Genomic DNA, 18,014 nt, shown 5'->3' on the forward strand with positions numbered 1-18,014 from the left:
TTTTGAATCTAAATGTAGAGAATAAATACTTAGTTTGAATATTAAATTACATGTAACATTTAAAACTGAATGCAATGTTCATTCAATACAGTTTCAAATCATGAAATACAAGTTCAATTTATGAATTCACGTATTCCATTTTTGCAATACAATTTCAAAATTATGAAATTCAAATAATTGATGTTGGCACTGAAATCACTCCGTAATCAATCTGTGTTGAGTCTGTCAGAGCTACTAGCTACTGCAGAGAAGGAGGAGAGAAGCAAAACAGTGGAGCAAACTATCAGGAGGGGGTTCGGAGTGCTCTCTCTCTTTCTCTCTCTCTCTCTCTCTCTGTCTCTTCTCTCTCCCTCTCTTTCTCTCTCCCTCTCTGTCTCTCTCTCTCTCTCTCTCTCTCTCTCTCTCTGTCTCTCTCTCTTTCTCTTTCTCTCTCTGTCTCTCTCTCTTTCTCTCTCTGTCTCTCTCTCCCTCTCTCTCTCTCTCTCTCTCTCTCTCTCTCTCTCTCCTCTCTCTCTCTCTCTCTCTCTCCTCCTCTCTCTCTCTCTCTCCCTCCCCTCTCTCTCTCTCTCTCTCTCTCTCTCTCTCTCTCTTCCTCCCCTCTCTCCTCTCTCTCCCTCCCCCCTCTCTCTCTCTCTCTCCCTCCCCTCTCTCCTCTCTCTCTCCTCTCTCTCAAACACGCAGATTCACGCACAGAGAGGCTGTAGTAGGCTAGGGAGACAACACTCGTGCGCACTTCTGAAAGGGGGAACACTCGTTCCGCCCCTCAGTAACGCTTTCCTTGTCTTATAGACACTTTGATTTTTTTAACTGAAGAAAAAAAACAACAACGCTGCCGCAGTATCATGACGAACCGGGGCACCCCCGAGCCCTGTGGATTTTGAGGCCGACCGAAGCCCCATCTCGCACGGTCAAGAAGACCTTGCCTCTCCATCCCGGTGTGGTCGGGGGAGACGGAACGTCAAGGAGCCCAGGAGAAACACATAGCTACGCCAGAGACACCGGACCGCGACCGAGACAGAACGACTGAAAATGGCTTCGTCAAGTAGCACGTCTCCGGAAGGAGGGACACCGCAGCACAAGAACCGCATTCGGAAGGTGGGTCTCTGCTCTCTACAACCGCTACAACCAGTGTAGTAGACTAGGCGACATCAGCCGTATTGACGATACAGAGCGAATAGCAGCTGCCTGTTCACCCTCCCTCCCGGTAGTCTACACCGCGCAGCACAGCCGCTCTGTCGCTCTTCTCGTGCTGCGTGCATGCGGACTCCGGAGATAACGGATAGTCCGTTTAAAAGGCGTTGTCCTATTTACACCACCTATTTCACGGAGTTCCGTTTAGGTGCACAGCGAAACACAAGAGACAATCCCGATGATTATTATTATTATTGATTATATCCTGTAGGTGAACTGATGTTGTCGTTTCAATTAAAAAAAAAATAAAAAAATGAAACGATGTGTTGTAATGATGATGCTTATCAACAGCACAACCTGCAGGTAGGCTTTCCTAGGCCGAGTCCACTGCCTCTATAGGCCTGGGAACAACTAGATTCAACCGCGGGACGATCATTTTCCAATATTTTTTTTAGACCGCAAATAAGGTTACACTGTTTACAATACATACATGTTTATGGCCCAGTAGGAGAGTCCCGTCAGACACGCCGCACCTGTCTGTCTGCACGCGGGCCCCCGCAACGCAAACCAGAGTCTAGAGGAGGGACTTTAGTTTAGGACAGTGCGTCCCGTACCGTTATAATGTGTTTTACAGCTACGGCCCGGTGGACTGCGGCCCATTATGTCCAACCGGTGACCGGCGGGGTAAAGTTTCGATATTCTATGAGCGGTCTGTTTGCACGCAGGTGTGATTATCATATCATCGTCAGTTCCAAGTCAAAGACAGATAGGATTCTGTAGAAGGCCGATGAGGTCATATCCGCTTAATGTTTAGGCTATCCAGCCTAATAGGTCTTGTAGGTTTTCTCCAATAGGGTTTTAATGGTTGATTTGGTGGGCGTTTTAGTGGGATGAGCATGATCAGGTTACAGTGTTTCTCCATTAGGGGTTTTTTAATGGTTGATGAGGTGTGTGTTTAATGTACTCTTTAAGAGAGTCAACAAAAGAAGATGTCATGGTCAGATGAGTTATACAGACAATGTGTGTAACTGGACTGTGTGTCTGCCCTCCAGTTTAGTTGATGCCCCCTCCCTAACCTCCCCTCCCTAACCTCTCCTCCCTAACCTCCCCTCCCTAACCTCCCCTCCCTAACCTCCCCTCCCTAACCTCTCCTCCCTACCTCTCCTCCCCTCCCTACATCCCCTCCCTAACCTCCCCTCCCTAACCTCCCTTCGCCTCCCCTCCCCTCTCCTCCCAACCTCCCCTCCCTTCCTCCCCTCTCCTCCCTACATCCCCTCCCAACCTCCCTCTCCTCTGCTCCCAACCTCCCCTCGCCTTTCCAACCCAACCTCTCCTCTCCTACCCAACCTCACTTCTCCTCTCCTCCCAAACTCCCCTCTCCTCCCAACCTCCCCTCTCCTCTCCTCTCCTCCCCTCTCCTCTCCTACCCAACCTCTCCTCTCCTCCCAACCTCCCCTCTCCTCTCCTACCCAATCTCACCTCATCTCTCCTCTCCTAACCAACCTCTCCTCTCCTACCCAACCTCTCCTCTCCTACCCAACCTCTCCTCTCCTCCCAACCTCCCATCTCCTCTCCTCCCAACCTCCCCTCTCCTCTCCTCTCCTACCCAACCTCTCCTACCCAACCTCTCCTCTCCTCTCCTACCTCCCATCTCCTCTCCTACCCAACCTTTCCTCCCAACCTCTCCTCTCCTCTCCTACCCAACCTCTCCTCCCAACCTCTCCTCTCCTCTCCTCTCCTACCCAGCCCCCCTCCTCTCCTCCCAACCTCCCCTCCCATCTCCTACCCAACCTCTCCTACCCAGCCCCTCTCCTCTCCTACCCAACCCCTCTCCTCTCCTACCCAACCCCTCTCCTCTCCTACCCAACCCCTCTCCTACCCAACGTCCCCTCCCCATCCTTCTCTCCTTTCCAGCCCTGTAGGCGTCTGATTTATGAAATGGTGGAGTGTGTGTGTGTGTTTCCTGTCTCAGTGCACTCAGTCTCTCAGTCTAATTAGATTCCAGTAATGTACTGCAGAGCTACACACACTCTCTCACTCACACACACACACACACACACACACACACACACACACACACACACACACACACACACACACACACACACACACACACACACACACACACACACACACACACACACACACACACACACACACACACGCACGAGAGGAGCCATTTTCATGGGACCTCAGAAATGAGATTTAGGATTGTTTGTGTAATCTGTTATGAATTATATATAACCCAAAACTAAAACTAGGACCAGGAGTGTTTCTATCTGGTAGTACAACCCAGAACTAGGACCAGGAGTGTTTTCCATCTGGTAGTACAACCCAGAACTAGGACCAGGAGTGTTTTCCATCTGGTAGTACAACCCAGAACTAGGACCAGGAGTGTTTTCTATCTGGTAGTACAACCCAGAACTAGGACCAGGAGTGTTTTCCATCTGGTAGTACAACCCAGAACTAGGACCAGGAGTGTTTTCCATCTGGTAGTACAACCCAGAACTAGGACCAGGAGTGTTTTCCATCTGGTAGTACAACCCAGAACTAGGACCAGGAGTGTTTTCCATCTGGTAGTACAACCCAGAACTAGGACCAGGAGTGTTTTCCATCTGGTAGTACAACCCAGAACTAGGACCAGGAGTGTTTTTATCTAATTTATTAGATCATTTATTAGTTTATTCCTGGAACCAGCCTTTTAAATTTATTTCACCTTTATTTAACCAGGAACAAGTTCTCATTTACAACTGCGACCTGGCCAAGATAAAGCATAGCAGTGTGACACAGACAACAACACAGAGTTACACATGGAGTAAACAATAAACAAGCCAATGACACAATAAACAAGCCAATGACACAATAAACAAGTCAATGACACAATAAACAAGTCAATGACACAATAAACAAGTCAATGACACAATAAACAAGCCAATGACACAATAAACAAGTCAATGACACAATAAACAAGTCAATGACACAATAAACAAGTCAATGACACAATAAACAAGTCAATGACACAATAAACAAGTCAATGACACAATAAACAAGTCAATGACACAATAAACAAGTCAATGACACAATAAACAAGCCAATGACACAATAAACAAGTCAATGACACAATAAACAAGTCAATGACACAATAAACAAGTCAATGACACAATAAACAAGTCAATGACACAATAAACAAGTCAATGACACAATAAACAAGTCAATGACACAATAAACAAGTCAATGACACAATAAACAAGCCAATGACACAATAAACAAGTCAATGACACAATAAACAAGCCAATGACACAATAAACAAGCCAATGACACAATAAACAAGTCAATGACACAATAAACAAGTCAATGACACAATAAACAAGTCAATGACACAATAAACAAGCCAATGACACAATAAACAAGTCAATGACACAATAAACAAGCCAATGACACAATAAACAAGTCAATGACACAATAAACAAGCCAATGACACAATAAACAAGCCAATGACACAATAAACAAGCCAATGACACAATAAACAAGTCAATGACACAATAAACAAGTCAATGACACAATAAACAAGCCAATGACACAATAAACAAGGAAATGACACAATAAACAAGCCAATGACACAATAAACAAGTCAATGACACAATAAACAAGTCAATGACACAATAAACAAGCCAATGACACAATAAACAAGCCAATGACACAATAAACAAGCCAATGACACAATAAACAAGTCAATGACACAATAAACAAGCCAATGACACAATAAACAAGTCAATGACACAATAAACAAGCCAATGACACAATAAACAAGCCAATGACACAATAAACAAGCCAATGACACAATAAACAAGTCAATGACACAATAAACAAGCCAATGACACAATAAACAAGTCAATGACACAATAAACAAGTCAATGACACAATAAACAAGTCAATGACACAATAAACAAGCCAATGACACAATAAACAAGCCAATGACACAATAAACAAGTCAATGACACAATAAACAAGCCAATGACACAATAAACAAGTCAATGACACAATAAACAAGTCAATGACACAATAAACAAGTCAATGACACAATAAACAAGCCAATGACACAATAAACAAGTCAATGACACAATAAACAAGCCAATGACACAATAAACAAGCCAATGACACAATAAACAAGTCAATGACACAATAAACAAGTCAATGACACAATAAACAAGTCAATGACACAATAAACAAGTCAATGACACAATAAACAAGTCAATGACACAATAAACAAGCCAATGACACAATAAACAAGTCAATGACACAATAAACAAGTCAATGACACAATAAACAAGCCAATGACACAATAAACAAGTCAATGACACAATAAACAAGCCAATGACACAATAAACAAGCCAATGACACAATAAACAAGCCAATGACACAATAAACAAGCCAATGACACAATAAACAAGTCAATGACACAATAAACAAGCCAATGACACAATAAACAAGTCAATGACACAATAAACAAGCCAATGACACAATAAACAAGTCAATGACACAATAAACAAGCCAATGACACAATAAACAAGCCAATGACACAATAAACAAGCCAATGACACAATAAACAAGTCAATGACACAATAAACAAGTCAATGACACAATAAACAAGCCAATGACACAATAAACAAGTCAATGACACAATAAACAAGCCAATGACACAATAAACAAGTCAATGACACAATAAACAAGCCAATGACACAATAAACAAGCCAATGACACAATAAACAAGCCAATGACACAATAAACAAGCCAATGACACAATAAACAAGTCAATGACACAATAAACAAGCCAATGACACAATAAACAAGTCAATGACACAATAAACAAGCCAATGACACAATAAACAAGCCAATGACACAATAAACAAGCCAATGACACAATAAACAAGACACAATCAATGACACAATAAACAAGCCAATGACACAATAAACAAGTCAATGACACAATAAACAAGTCAATGACACAATAAACAAGTCAATGACACAATAAACAAGCCAATGACACAATAAACAAGCCAATGACACAATAAACAAGTCAATGACACAATAAACAAGCCAATGACACAATAAACAAGTCAATGACACAATAAACAAGTCAATGACACAATAAACAAGCCAATGACACAATAAACAAGCCAATGACACAATAAACAAGTCAATGACACAATAAACAAGCCAATGACACAATAAACAAGCCAATGACACAATAAACAAGTCAATGACACAATAAACAAGTCAATGACACAATAAACAAGTCAATGACACAATAAACAAGCCAATGACACAATAAACAAGTCAATGACACAATAAACAAGCCAATGACACAATAAACAAGTCAATGACACAATAAACAAGTCAATGACACAATAAACAAGCCAATGACACAATAAACAAGTCAATGACACAATAAACAAGCCAATGACACAATAAACAAGCCAATGACACAATAAACAAGTCAATGACACAATAAACAAGCCAATGACACAATAAACAAGTCAATAACACAATAAACAATAAACAAGCCAATGACACAATAAACAAGTCAATGACACAATAAACAAGCCAATGACACAATAAACAAGCCAATGACACAATAAACAAGCCAATGACACAATAAACAAGTCAATGACACAATAAACAAGCCAATGACACAATAAACAAGTCAATGACACAATAGAAAAATAAAGTCTATATACATTGTGTGCAAAAGGCATATGAGGAGGTAGGCGAATAATTACAATTTAGCAGATTAACACTGGAGTGATAAATGATCAGATGGTCATGTACAGGTAGAGATATTGGTGTGCAAAAGAGCAGAAAAGTAAATAAATATAAACAGTATGGGGATGAGGTAGGTAGATTGGGTGGGCTATTTACAGATGGACTACGTACAGCTGCAGCGATCTGTTAGCCGCTCAGATAGTTGATGTTTAAAGTTGGTGAGAGAAATAAGTGACTGCAATTCGTTCCGAGAACTGGAAGGAAAGGCGGCCAAGTGAGGTGTTGGCTTTGGGGATGATCAGTGAGATATACCTGCTGGAACGTGTGCTAGGGGTGGGTGTTGTTATCTTGCATCCAGTTTGCTGAGTAGAGTGTTGGAAGCTATTTTGTAGATGACATCGCCGAAGTCGAGGATCGGTAGGATGGTCACTTTTACTAGGGTAAGTTTGGCGGCGTGAGTGAAGGAGGCTTTGTTGCAGAGAGAGAGAGAGAGAGAGAGAGCGAGAGAGACAGGGAGAGAGAGAGAGAGAGACAGAGAGAGAGAGAGAGAGAGAGAGAGAGAGAGAGAGAGAGAGAGAGAGAGAGAGAGAGACATCACCCATCCTTCCTCATCACCCTGTCCACATTCCTCTTCCCTCTCCTTCCTCATCACCCTGTCCACATCCCTCTTCCCTCTCCTACCTGCACCTACCTATTCTCTCTCTCTCTCTCTCTCTCTCTCTCTCTCTCTCTCTCTGTCTCTCTCTCTCTCTCTCTCTCTCTCTCTCTCTCTCTCTCTCTCTCTCTCTCTCTCTCTCTCTCTCTGGGTGAGGTTCTAACCATCACTGTTTCTCTTACGTCCATCACATACCACACACACCTACCTATTCTCTCTCCCTCTCTTCCTCTTCCTCTCTCTCTCTCTCTCTCTCTCTCTCTCTCTGTGTCCCAATCGCTGTGTGTGTCCACTGGGAGTGGTGTGATGGCCTCTAACAGGAAGAGATTCCTAATGAAACATTACTCACAGCTGTTTTCTTCTCTCTGGCTACAGACACACAGACTAACCGTCACCAAGAAGCCCACCGTCACCACACCCATGACTGTACACGTTAAAGGAGCAATCCGCAATTTACACAACATCTAATCAAATTGCTTCCCAGACTATTTGCATTGCCCCCGCCCCCACACACCTTTTACACTGCTCTCATTTATCATCTATGCGCAGTCACTTTAATACTCCACATTGACTCTGTACCGTAACACCCTGTATATAACCTCCACATTGACTCTGTACCGGTACCCCCTGTATATAGTCTCCACATTGACTCTGTACTGTAACACCCTGTATATAACCTCCACATTGACTCTGTACCGTAATACCCTGTATATAACCTCCACATTGACTCTGTACCGTAATACCCTGTATATAACCTCCACATTGACTCTGTACCGTAATACCCTGTATATAGCCTCCACATTGACTCTGTACCAGGTAGCCCCTGTATATAACCTCCACATTGACTCTGTACCGTAATACCCTGTATATAGCCTCCACATTGACTCTGTACCGGTACCCCCTGTATATAACCTCCACATTGACTCTGTACCGTAATGCCCTGTATATAGCCTCCACATTGACTCTGTACCAATACCCCCTGTATATAGCCTCCACATTGACTCTGTACCGTAACACCCTGTATATAACCTCCACATTGACTCTGTACCGTAATGCCCTGTATATAACCTCCACCTTGACTCTGTACCGTAATGCCCTGTATATAGCCTCCACATTGTCTCTGTATCGGTACCCCCTGTATATAACCTCCACATTGACTCTGTACCAGTACCCCCTGTATATAACCTCCACATTGACTCTGTACCGGTACCCCCTGTATATAACCTCCACATTGACTCTGTACCGGTACCCCCTGTATATAGCCTCCACTTTGACTCTGAACCTTAATACCCTGTATATAGCCTCCACAATGGCTAGGTGATGTGGTGTCAGACTAGGTGGTGGTATCAGGCTAGGTGGTGGTATCAGACTAGGTGGTGTGGTATCAGACTAGGTGGTGTGGTATCAGACTAGGTGGTGGTATCAGACTAGGTGGTGTGGTATCAGACTAGGTGGTGTGGTATCAGACTAGGTGGTGTGGTATCAGACTAGGTGGTGTGGTATCAGACTAGGTGGTGTGGTATCAGACTAGGTGGTGTGGTATCAGACTAGGTGGTGTGGTATCAGACTAGGTGGTGGGTATCAGACTAGGTGGTGGGTATCAGACTAGGTGGTGGTATCAGACTAGGTGGTGTGGTATCAGACTAGGTGGTGTGGTATCAGACTAGGTGGTGTGGTATCAGACTAGGTGGTGTGGTATCAGACTAGGTGGTATCAGACTAGGTGTGGTATCAGACTAGGTGATGTGGTATCAGACTAGGTGGTGTGGTATCAGACTAGGTGGTGGTATCAGACTAGGTGGTGGTATCAGACTAGGTGGTGGTATCAGACTAGGTGGTGGTATCAGACTAGGTGGTGGTATCAGACTAGGTGGTGTGGTATCAGACTAGGTGGTGTGGTATCAGACTAGGTGGTATCAGACTAGGTGGTGGTATCAGACTAGGTGGTGTGGTATCAGACTAGGTGGTGGTATCAGACTAGGTGGTGGTATCAGACTAGGTGGTGTGGTATCAGACTAGGTGGTGTGGTATCAGACTAGGTGGTGGTATCAGACTAGGTGGTGTGGTATCAGACTAGGTGGTGTGGTATCAGACTAGGTGGTGGGTATCAGACTAGGTGGTGTGGTATCAGACTAGGTGGTGTGGTATCAGACTAGGTGGTGTGGTATCAGACTAGGTGGTGTGGTATCAGACTAGGTGGTGGTATCAGACTAGGTGGTGGTATCAGACTAGGTGGTGGTATCAGACTAGGTGGTGGTATCAGACTAGGTGGTGTGGTATCAGACTAGGTGGTGTGGTATCAGACTAGGTGGTGTGGTATCAGACTAGGTGGTGGTATCAGACTAGGTGGTGTGGTATCAGACTAGGTGGTGGTATCAGACTAGGTGGTGGTATCAGACTAGGTGGTGGTATCAGACTAGGTGGTGGTATCAGACTAGGTGGTGGTATCAGACTAGGTGGTGTGGTATCAGACTAGGTGGTGGTATCAGACTAGGTGGTGGTATCAGACTAGGTGGTGGTATCAGACTAGGTGGTGGTATCAGACTAGGTGGTGTGGTATCAGACTAGGTGGTGGTATCAGACTAGGTGGTGTGGTATCAGACTAGGTGGTGGTATCAGACTAGGTGGTGTGGTATCAGACTAGGTGGTGTGGTATCAGACTAGGTGGTGTGGTATCAGACTAGGTGGTGTGTATCAGACTAGGTTGTGGTATCAGACTAGGTGGTGGTATCAGACTAGGTGGTGGTATCAGACTAGGTGGTGGTATCAGACTAGGTGGTGTGGTATCAGACTAGGTGGTGGGTATCAGACTAGGTGGTGTGGTATCAGACTAGGTGGTGGGTATCAGACTAGGTGGTGGTATCAGACTAGGTGGTGTGGTATCAGACTAGGTGGTGTGGTATCAGACTAGGTGGTGTGTATCAGACTAGGTGGTGGTATCAGACTAGGTGGTGTGGTATCAGACTAGGTGGTGTGGTATCAGACTAGGTGGTGTCAGGTATCAGACTAGGTGGTGGGTATCAGACTAGGTGGTGGTATCAGACTAGGTGGTGTGGTATCAGACTAGGTGGTGTGGTATCAGACTGGGTGGTGGTGGTATCAGACTAGGTGGTGTGGTATCAGACTAGGTGGTGTGGTATCAGACTAGGTGGTGGTATCAGACTAGGTGGTGGTATCAGACTAGGTGGTGTGGTATCAGACTAGGTGGTGTGGTATCAGACTAGGTGGTGGGTATCAGACTAGGTGGTGGTATCAGACTAGGTGGTGTGGTATCAGACTAGGTGGTGGTATCAGACTAGGTGGTGGTATCAGACTAGGTGGTGTGGTATCAGACTAGGTGGTGTGGTATCAGACTAGGTGGTGTGGTATCAGACTAGGTGGTGTGGTATCAGACTAGGTGGTGGTATCAGACTAGGTGGTGTGGTATCAGACTAGGTGGTGGGTATCAGACTAGGTGGTGTGGTATCAGACTAGGTGGTGTGGTATCAGACTAGGTGGTGGTATCAGACTAGGTGGTGTGGTATCAGACTAGGTGGTGTGGTATCAGACTAGGTGGTGTGGTATCAGACTAGGTGGTGGTATCAGACTAGGTGGTGTGGTATCAGACTAGGTGGTGTGACTAGGTGGTGTGGTATCAGACTAGGTGGTGGTATCAGACTAGGTGGTGTGGTATCAGACTAGGTGGTGTGGTATCAGACTAGGTGGTGGTATCAGACTAGGTGGTGGTATCAGACTAGGTGGTGGTATCAGACTAGGTGGTGTGGTATCAGACTAGGTGGTGTGGTATCAGACTAGGTGGTGGTATCAGACTAGGTGGTGGTATCAGACTAGGTGGTGGGATCAGACTAGGTGGTATCAGACTAGGTGGTGGTATCAGACTAGGTGGTGTGGTATCAGACTAGGTGGTGTGGTATCAGACTAGGTGGTGGTATCAGACTAGGTGGTGGGTATCAGACTAGGTGGTGTGGTATCAGACTAGGTGGTGTGGTATCAGACTAGGTGGTGGGGTATCAGACTAGGTGGTGTGGTATCAGACTAGGTGGTGGGTATCAGACTAGGTGGTGGTATCAGACTAGGTGGTGTGGTATCAGACTAGGTGGTGGTATCAGACTAGGTGGTGTGGTATCAGACTAGGTGGTGGTATCAGACTAGGTGGTGGTATCAGACTAGGTGGTGGTATCAGACTAGGTGGTGTGGTATCAGACTAGGTGGTGGTATCAGACTAGGTGGTGTGGTATCAGACTAGGTGGTGTGGTATCAGACTAGGTGGTGTGGTATCAGACTAGGTGGTGTGGTATCAGACTAGGTGGTGGTATCAGACTAGGTGGTGGTATCAGACTAGGTGGTGTGGGTGGTGTGGTATCAGACTAGGTGGTGTGGTATCAGACTAGGTGGTGTGGTATCAGACTAGGTGGTGGGTATCAGACTAGGTGGTGGTATCAGACTAGGTGGTGTGGTATCAGACTAGGTGGTGTGGTATCAGACTAGGTGGTGTGGTATCAGACTAGGTGGTGGTATCAGACTAGGTGGTGTGGTATCAGACTAGGTGGTGTGGTATCAGACTAGGTGGTGTGGTATCAGACTAGGTGGTGGTATCAGACTAGGTGGTGTGGTATCAGACTAGGTGGTGTGGTATCAGACTAGGTGGTGGTATCAGACTAGGTGGTGTGGTATCAGACTAGGTGGTGTGGTATCAGACTAGGTGGTGTGGTATCAGACTAGGTGGTGGTATCAGACTAGGTGGTGTGGTATCAGACTAGGTGGTGGTATCAGACTAGGTGGTGTGGTATCAGACTAGGTGGTGTGGTATCAGACTAGGTGGTGGTATCAGACTAGGTGGTGGTATCAGACTAGGTGGTGTGGTATCAGACTAGGTGGTGTGGTATCAGACTAGGTGGTGGTATCAGACTAGGTGGTGGTATCAGACTAGGTGGTGTGGTATCAGACTAGGTGGTGTGGTATCAGACTAGGTGGTGGTATCAGACTAGGTGGTGTGGTATCAGACTAGGTGGTGTGGTATCAGACTAGGTGGTGGTATCAGACTAGGTGGTGTGGTATCAGACTAGGTGGTGTGGTATCAGACTAGGTGGTGGTATCAGACTAGGTGGTGTGGTATCAGACTAGGTGGTGTGGTATCAGACTAGGTGGTGGTATCAGACTAGGTGGTGGTATCAGACTAGGTGGTGTGGTATCAGACTAGGTGGTGTGGTATCAGACTAGGTGGTGGTATCAGACTAGGTGGTGTGGTATCAGACTAGGTGGTGGTATCAGACTAGGTGGTGTGGTATCAGACTAGGTGGTGGTGGTATCAGACTAGGTGGTGTGGTATCAGACTAGGTGGTGTGGTATCAGACTAGGTGGTGTGGTATCAGACTAGGTGGTGTGGTATCAGACTAGGTGGTGTGGTATCAGACTAGGTGGTGGTGGTATCAGACTAGGTGGTGGTATCAGACTAGGTGGTGTGGTATCAGACTAGGTGGTGGTATCAGACTAGGTGGTGTGGTATCAGACTAGGTGGTGTGGTATCAGACTAGGTGGTGTGGTATCAGACTAGGTGGTGTGGTATCAGACTAGGTGGTGTGGTATCAGACTAGGTGGTGGTATCAGACTAGGTGGTGTGGTATCAGACTAGGTGGTGGGTATCAGGTGGTGTGGTATCAGACTAGGTGGTGTGGTATCAGACTAGGTGGTGTGGTATCAGACTAGGTGGTGTGGTATCAGACTAGGTGGTGGGTATCAGACTAGGTGGTGGGTATCAGACTAGGTGGTGGGTATCAGACTAGGTGGTGTGGTATCAGACTAGGTGGTGTGGTATCAGACTAGGTGGTGTGGTATCAGACTAGGTGGTGTGGTATCAGACTAGGTGGTGTGGTATCAGACTAGGTGGTGACTAGGTGGTATCAGACTAGGTGGTGGTATCAGACTAGGTGGTGGTATCAGACTAGGTGGTGGTGGTATCAGACTAGGTGGTGGGACTAGGTGGTGTGGTATCAGACTAGGTGGTGTGGTATCAGACTAGGTGGTGGGTGGTGGTATCAGACTAGGTGGTGGGTATCAGACTAGGTGGTGTGGTATCAGACTAGGTGGTGTGGTATCAGACTAGGTGGTGTGGTATCAGACTAGGTGGTGTGGTATCAGACTAGGTGGTGTGGTATCAGACTAGGTGGTGGGTATCAGACTAGGTGGTGTGGTATCAGACTAGGTGGTGTGTGGTATCAGACTAGGTGGTGTCAGACTAGGTGGTGTGGTATCAGACTAGGTGGTGTGGTATCAGACTAGGTGGTGTGACTAGGTGGTGGGTATCAGACTAGGTGGTGTGGTATCAGACTAGGTGGTGTGGGTATCAGACTAGGTGACTAGGTGTGGTATCAGACTAGGTGGTGTGGTATCAGACTAGGTGGTGGTATCAGACTAGGTGGTGTGGTATCAGACTAGGTGGTGTGGTATCAGACTAGGTGGTGGGTATCAGACTAGGTGATGTTGTATCAGACTAGGTGGTGGGTATCAGACTAGGTGGTGGTATCAGACTAGGTGGTGTGGTATCAGACTAGGTGGTGTGGTATCAGACTAGGTGGTGTGGTATCAGACTAGGTGGTGGTATCAGACTAGGTGGTGGTATCAGACTAGGTGGTGGTGGTATCAGACTAGGTGGTGGGTGGTGTGGTATCAGACTAGGTGGTGGGTATCAGACTAGGTGGTGTGGTATCAGACTAGGTGGTGTGGTATCAGACTAGGTGGTGGTATCAGACTAGGTGGTGTGGTATCAGACTAGGTGGTGGGTATCAGACTAGGTGGTGTGGTATCAGACTAGGTGGTGGTATCAGACTAGGTGGTGTGGTATCAGACTAGGTGGTGTGGTATCAGACTAGGTGGTGTGGTATCAGACTAGACTGGTGGTGGTATCAGACTAGGTGGTGTGGTATCAGACTAGGTGGTGTGGTATCAGACTAGGTGGTGGTATCAGACTAGGTGGTGTGGTATCAGACTAGGTGGTGGTATCAGACTAGGTGGTGTGGTATCAGACTAGGTGGTGTGGTATCAGACTAGGTGGTGGGATGACTAGTATCAGACTAGGTGATGTGGTATCAGACTAGGTGGTGTGGTATCAGACTAGGTGGTGGTATCAGACTAGGTGGTGGTGGTATCAGACTAGGTGGTGTGGTATCAGACTAGGTGATGTGGTATCAGACTAGGTGGTGTGGTATCAGACTAGGTGGTGTGGTATCAGACTAGGTGGTGTGGTATCAGACTAGGTGGTGGTATCAGACTAGGTGGTGTGGTATCAGACTAGGTGGTGTGGTATCAGACTAGGTGGTGTGGTATCAGACTAGGTGGTGTGGTATCAGACTAGGTGGTGTGGTATCAGACTAGGTGGTGTGGTATCAGACTAGGTGGTGTGGTATCAGACTAGGTGGTGGGTATCAGACTAGGTGGTGTGGTATCAGACTAGGTGGTGTGGTATCAGACTAGGTGGTGGTATCAGACTAGGTGGTGTGGTATCAGACTAGGTGGTGTGGTATCAGACTAGGTGGTGGTATCAGACTAGGTGGTGGGTATCAGACTAGGTGGTGTGGTATCAGACTAGGTGGTGTGGTATCAGACTAGGTGGTGTGGTATCAGACTAGGTGGTAGGGTATCAGACTAGGTGGTGTGGTATCAGACTAGGTGGTGGTATCAGGTATCAGACTAGGTGGTGGTATCAGACTAGGTGGTGGTATCAGACTAGGTGGTGGTATCAGACTAGGTGGTGGTATCAGACTAGGTGGTGGGTATCAGACTAGGTGGTGTGGTATCAGACTAGGTGGTGGGTATCAGACTAGGTGGTGTGGTATCAGACTAGGTGGTGTGGTATCAGACTAGGTGGTGGTATCAGACTGTGGTGGTGGTAGACTAGGTGGTGGTATCAGACTAGGTGGTGGTATCAGACTAGGTGGTGTGGTATCAGACTAGGTGGTGTGGTATCAGACTAGGTGGTGTGGTATCAGACTAGGTGGTGTGGTATCAGACTAGGTGGTGGTATCAGACTAGGTGGTGTGGTATCAGACTAGGTGGTGGTATCAGACTAGGTGGTGTGGTGGTGGTATCAGTGTGGTACTCAGACTGGTGTGGTATCAGACTAGGTGGTGGTATCAGACTAGGTGGTGTGGTATCAGACTAGGTGGTGGTATCAGACTAGGTGGTGGTATCAGACTAGGTGGTGTGGTATCAGACTAGGTGGTGGTATCAGACTAGGTGGTGGTATCAGACTAGGTGGTGGTATCAGACTAGGTGGTGGTATCAGACTAGGTGGTGGTATCAGACTAGGTGGTGTGGTATCAGACTAGGTGGTGGTATCAGACTAGGTGGTGGTATCAGACTAGGTGGTGGTATCAGACTGAGAGGTCTTTTTTAGGAAATATTTAAATTATTAATTCAAGGCCTCATTATTACTGATTCCTGTTACAGAGAGAGAAAATCAATGGACTTCTCAGAAACATCTAAATGCACACACACACACACACACACACACACACACACACACACACACACACACACACACACACACACACACACACACACACACACACACACACACACACACACACACACACACAGAAGAGGCGCCATTTTTCTGATGTGATAGCTGAGGGATGTTTGATGATGTGATCAGCTGAAGGTGTTTGATGGTGATCAGATGGCTGAGGTGTTTGATGATGTTGTGATGGCTGAAAGATGGATGTTGTGATGTATCTGACTAGGATGTTTGATGATGTTGTGATCTGACTATGTTTGATGTTGTGATGTGATCAGGCTGAGGTGTTTGATGATGGTGATGGCTGAAGAATGTTTGATGTGTGATGTGATGGCTGAAGTATATTTGATGTTGTGATGTGATGGCTGAGGTGTTTGATGATGTGATGGCTGAAGGATGTTTGATGTTGTGATGTGATGGCTGAAGGATGTTTGATGTTGTGATGGCTGAGATGTTTGATGTTGTGATGTGATGGCTGAAGGTGTTTGATGTTGTGATGTGATGGCTGAAGTATATTTGATGATGTTGTGATGGCTGAAGTATAGGTGATGATGTTGTGATGGCTGAGATGTTTGATGTTGTGATGTGATGGCTGAAGTATATTTGATGATGTTGTGATGGCTGAAGGATATGATGGCTGAAGTATATTTGATGATGTTGTGATGGCTGAAGTATAGATGATGTTGTGATGGCTGAAGGATGTGATGGCTGAAGATATTTGATGATGTTGTGATGGCTGAAGGATATGATGGCTGAAGTATATTTGATGATGTTGTGATGGCTGATCAGGATGTGATGGCTGAAGGATGTTTGATGATGTTGTGATGGCTGAAGGATGTGATGGCTGAAGTATATTTGATGATGTTGTGATGGCTGAAGGATGTGATGGCTGAAGGATGTTTGATGATGTTGTGATGGCTGAAGGATGTGATGGCTGAAGTATGTTTGATGATGTTGTGATGGCTGAAGGATGTGATGGCTGAAGGATGTTTGATGATGTTGTGATGGCTGAAGGATGTGATGGCTGAAGGATGTTTGATGATGTTGTGATGGCTGAAGGATGTGATGGCTGAAGGATGTTTGATGTTGTTGTGATGGCTGAAGGATGTGATGGCTGAAGTATATTTGATGATGATGTGATGTCTGAAGTATGTTTGATGATGTTGTGATGGCTGAAGGATGTGATGGCTGAAGTATATTTGATGATGTTGTGATGGCTGAAGGATGTTTGATGTTGTGATGTGATGGCTGAAGTATATTTGATGATGTTGTGATGGCTGAAGGATGTGATGGCTGAAGGATGTTTGATGATGTTGTGATGGCTGAAGGATGTTTGATGATGTTGTGATGGCTGAAGGATGTGATGGCTGAAGGATGTTTGATGATGTTGTGATGGCTGAAGGATGTGATGGCTGAAGTATATTTGATGATGTTGTGATGGCTGAAGGATGTGATGGCTGAAGTATATTTGATGATGTTGTGATGGCTGAAGGATGTGATGGCTGAAGTATATTTGATGATGTTGTGATGGCTGAAGGATGTGATGGCTGAAGGATGTGATGGCTGAAGTATATTTGATGATGTTGTGATGTGATGGCTGAAGTATATTTGATGTTGTTGTGATGGCTGAAGGATGTGATGGCTGAAGTATATTTGATGATGTTGTGATGGCTGAAGGATGTGATGGCTGAAGTATATTTGATGATGTTGTGATGGCTGAAGGATGTGATGGCTGAAGGATGTTTGATGATGTTGTGATGGCTGAAGGATGTGATGGCTGAAGGATGTTTGATGATGTTGTGATGGCTGAAGGATGTTTGATGTTGTGATGTGATGGCTGAAGGATGTTTGATGTTGTGATGTGATGGCTGAAGTATTTTTGATGATGTTGTGATGGCTGAAGTATATTTGATGATGTTGTGATGGCTGAAGGATGTTTGATGTTGTGATGTGA

General features: G+C 45.7%; 1 protein-coding gene across 1 annotated transcript in view; it reads left to right on the plus strand.

Annotated features, from left to right (window-relative positions):
* Positions 1–658: 658 nt before the first annotated feature.
* The window catches only part of LOC127908061 (ankyrin-2-like), a 168,035-nt gene continuing 150,679 nt past the window's right edge, over positions 659–18,014 (plus strand). The window contains exon 1 of the mRNA XM_052465068.1: positions 659–1,095. Within this exon, the coding sequence (XP_052321028.1) occupies positions 1,030–1,095 (66 nt within the window). The 5' untranslated portion in view covers positions 659–1,029. The remainder of the gene's footprint in view (positions 1,096–18,014) is intronic.

Source organism: Oncorhynchus keta, chromosome 16 (genome assembly GCF_023373465.1).
Source record: "Oncorhynchus keta strain PuntledgeMale-10-30-2019 chromosome 16, Oket_V2, whole genome shotgun sequence".
In the NCBI taxonomy this organism is placed as follows: domain Eukaryota; kingdom Metazoa; phylum Chordata; class Actinopteri; order Salmoniformes; family Salmonidae; genus Oncorhynchus; species Oncorhynchus keta.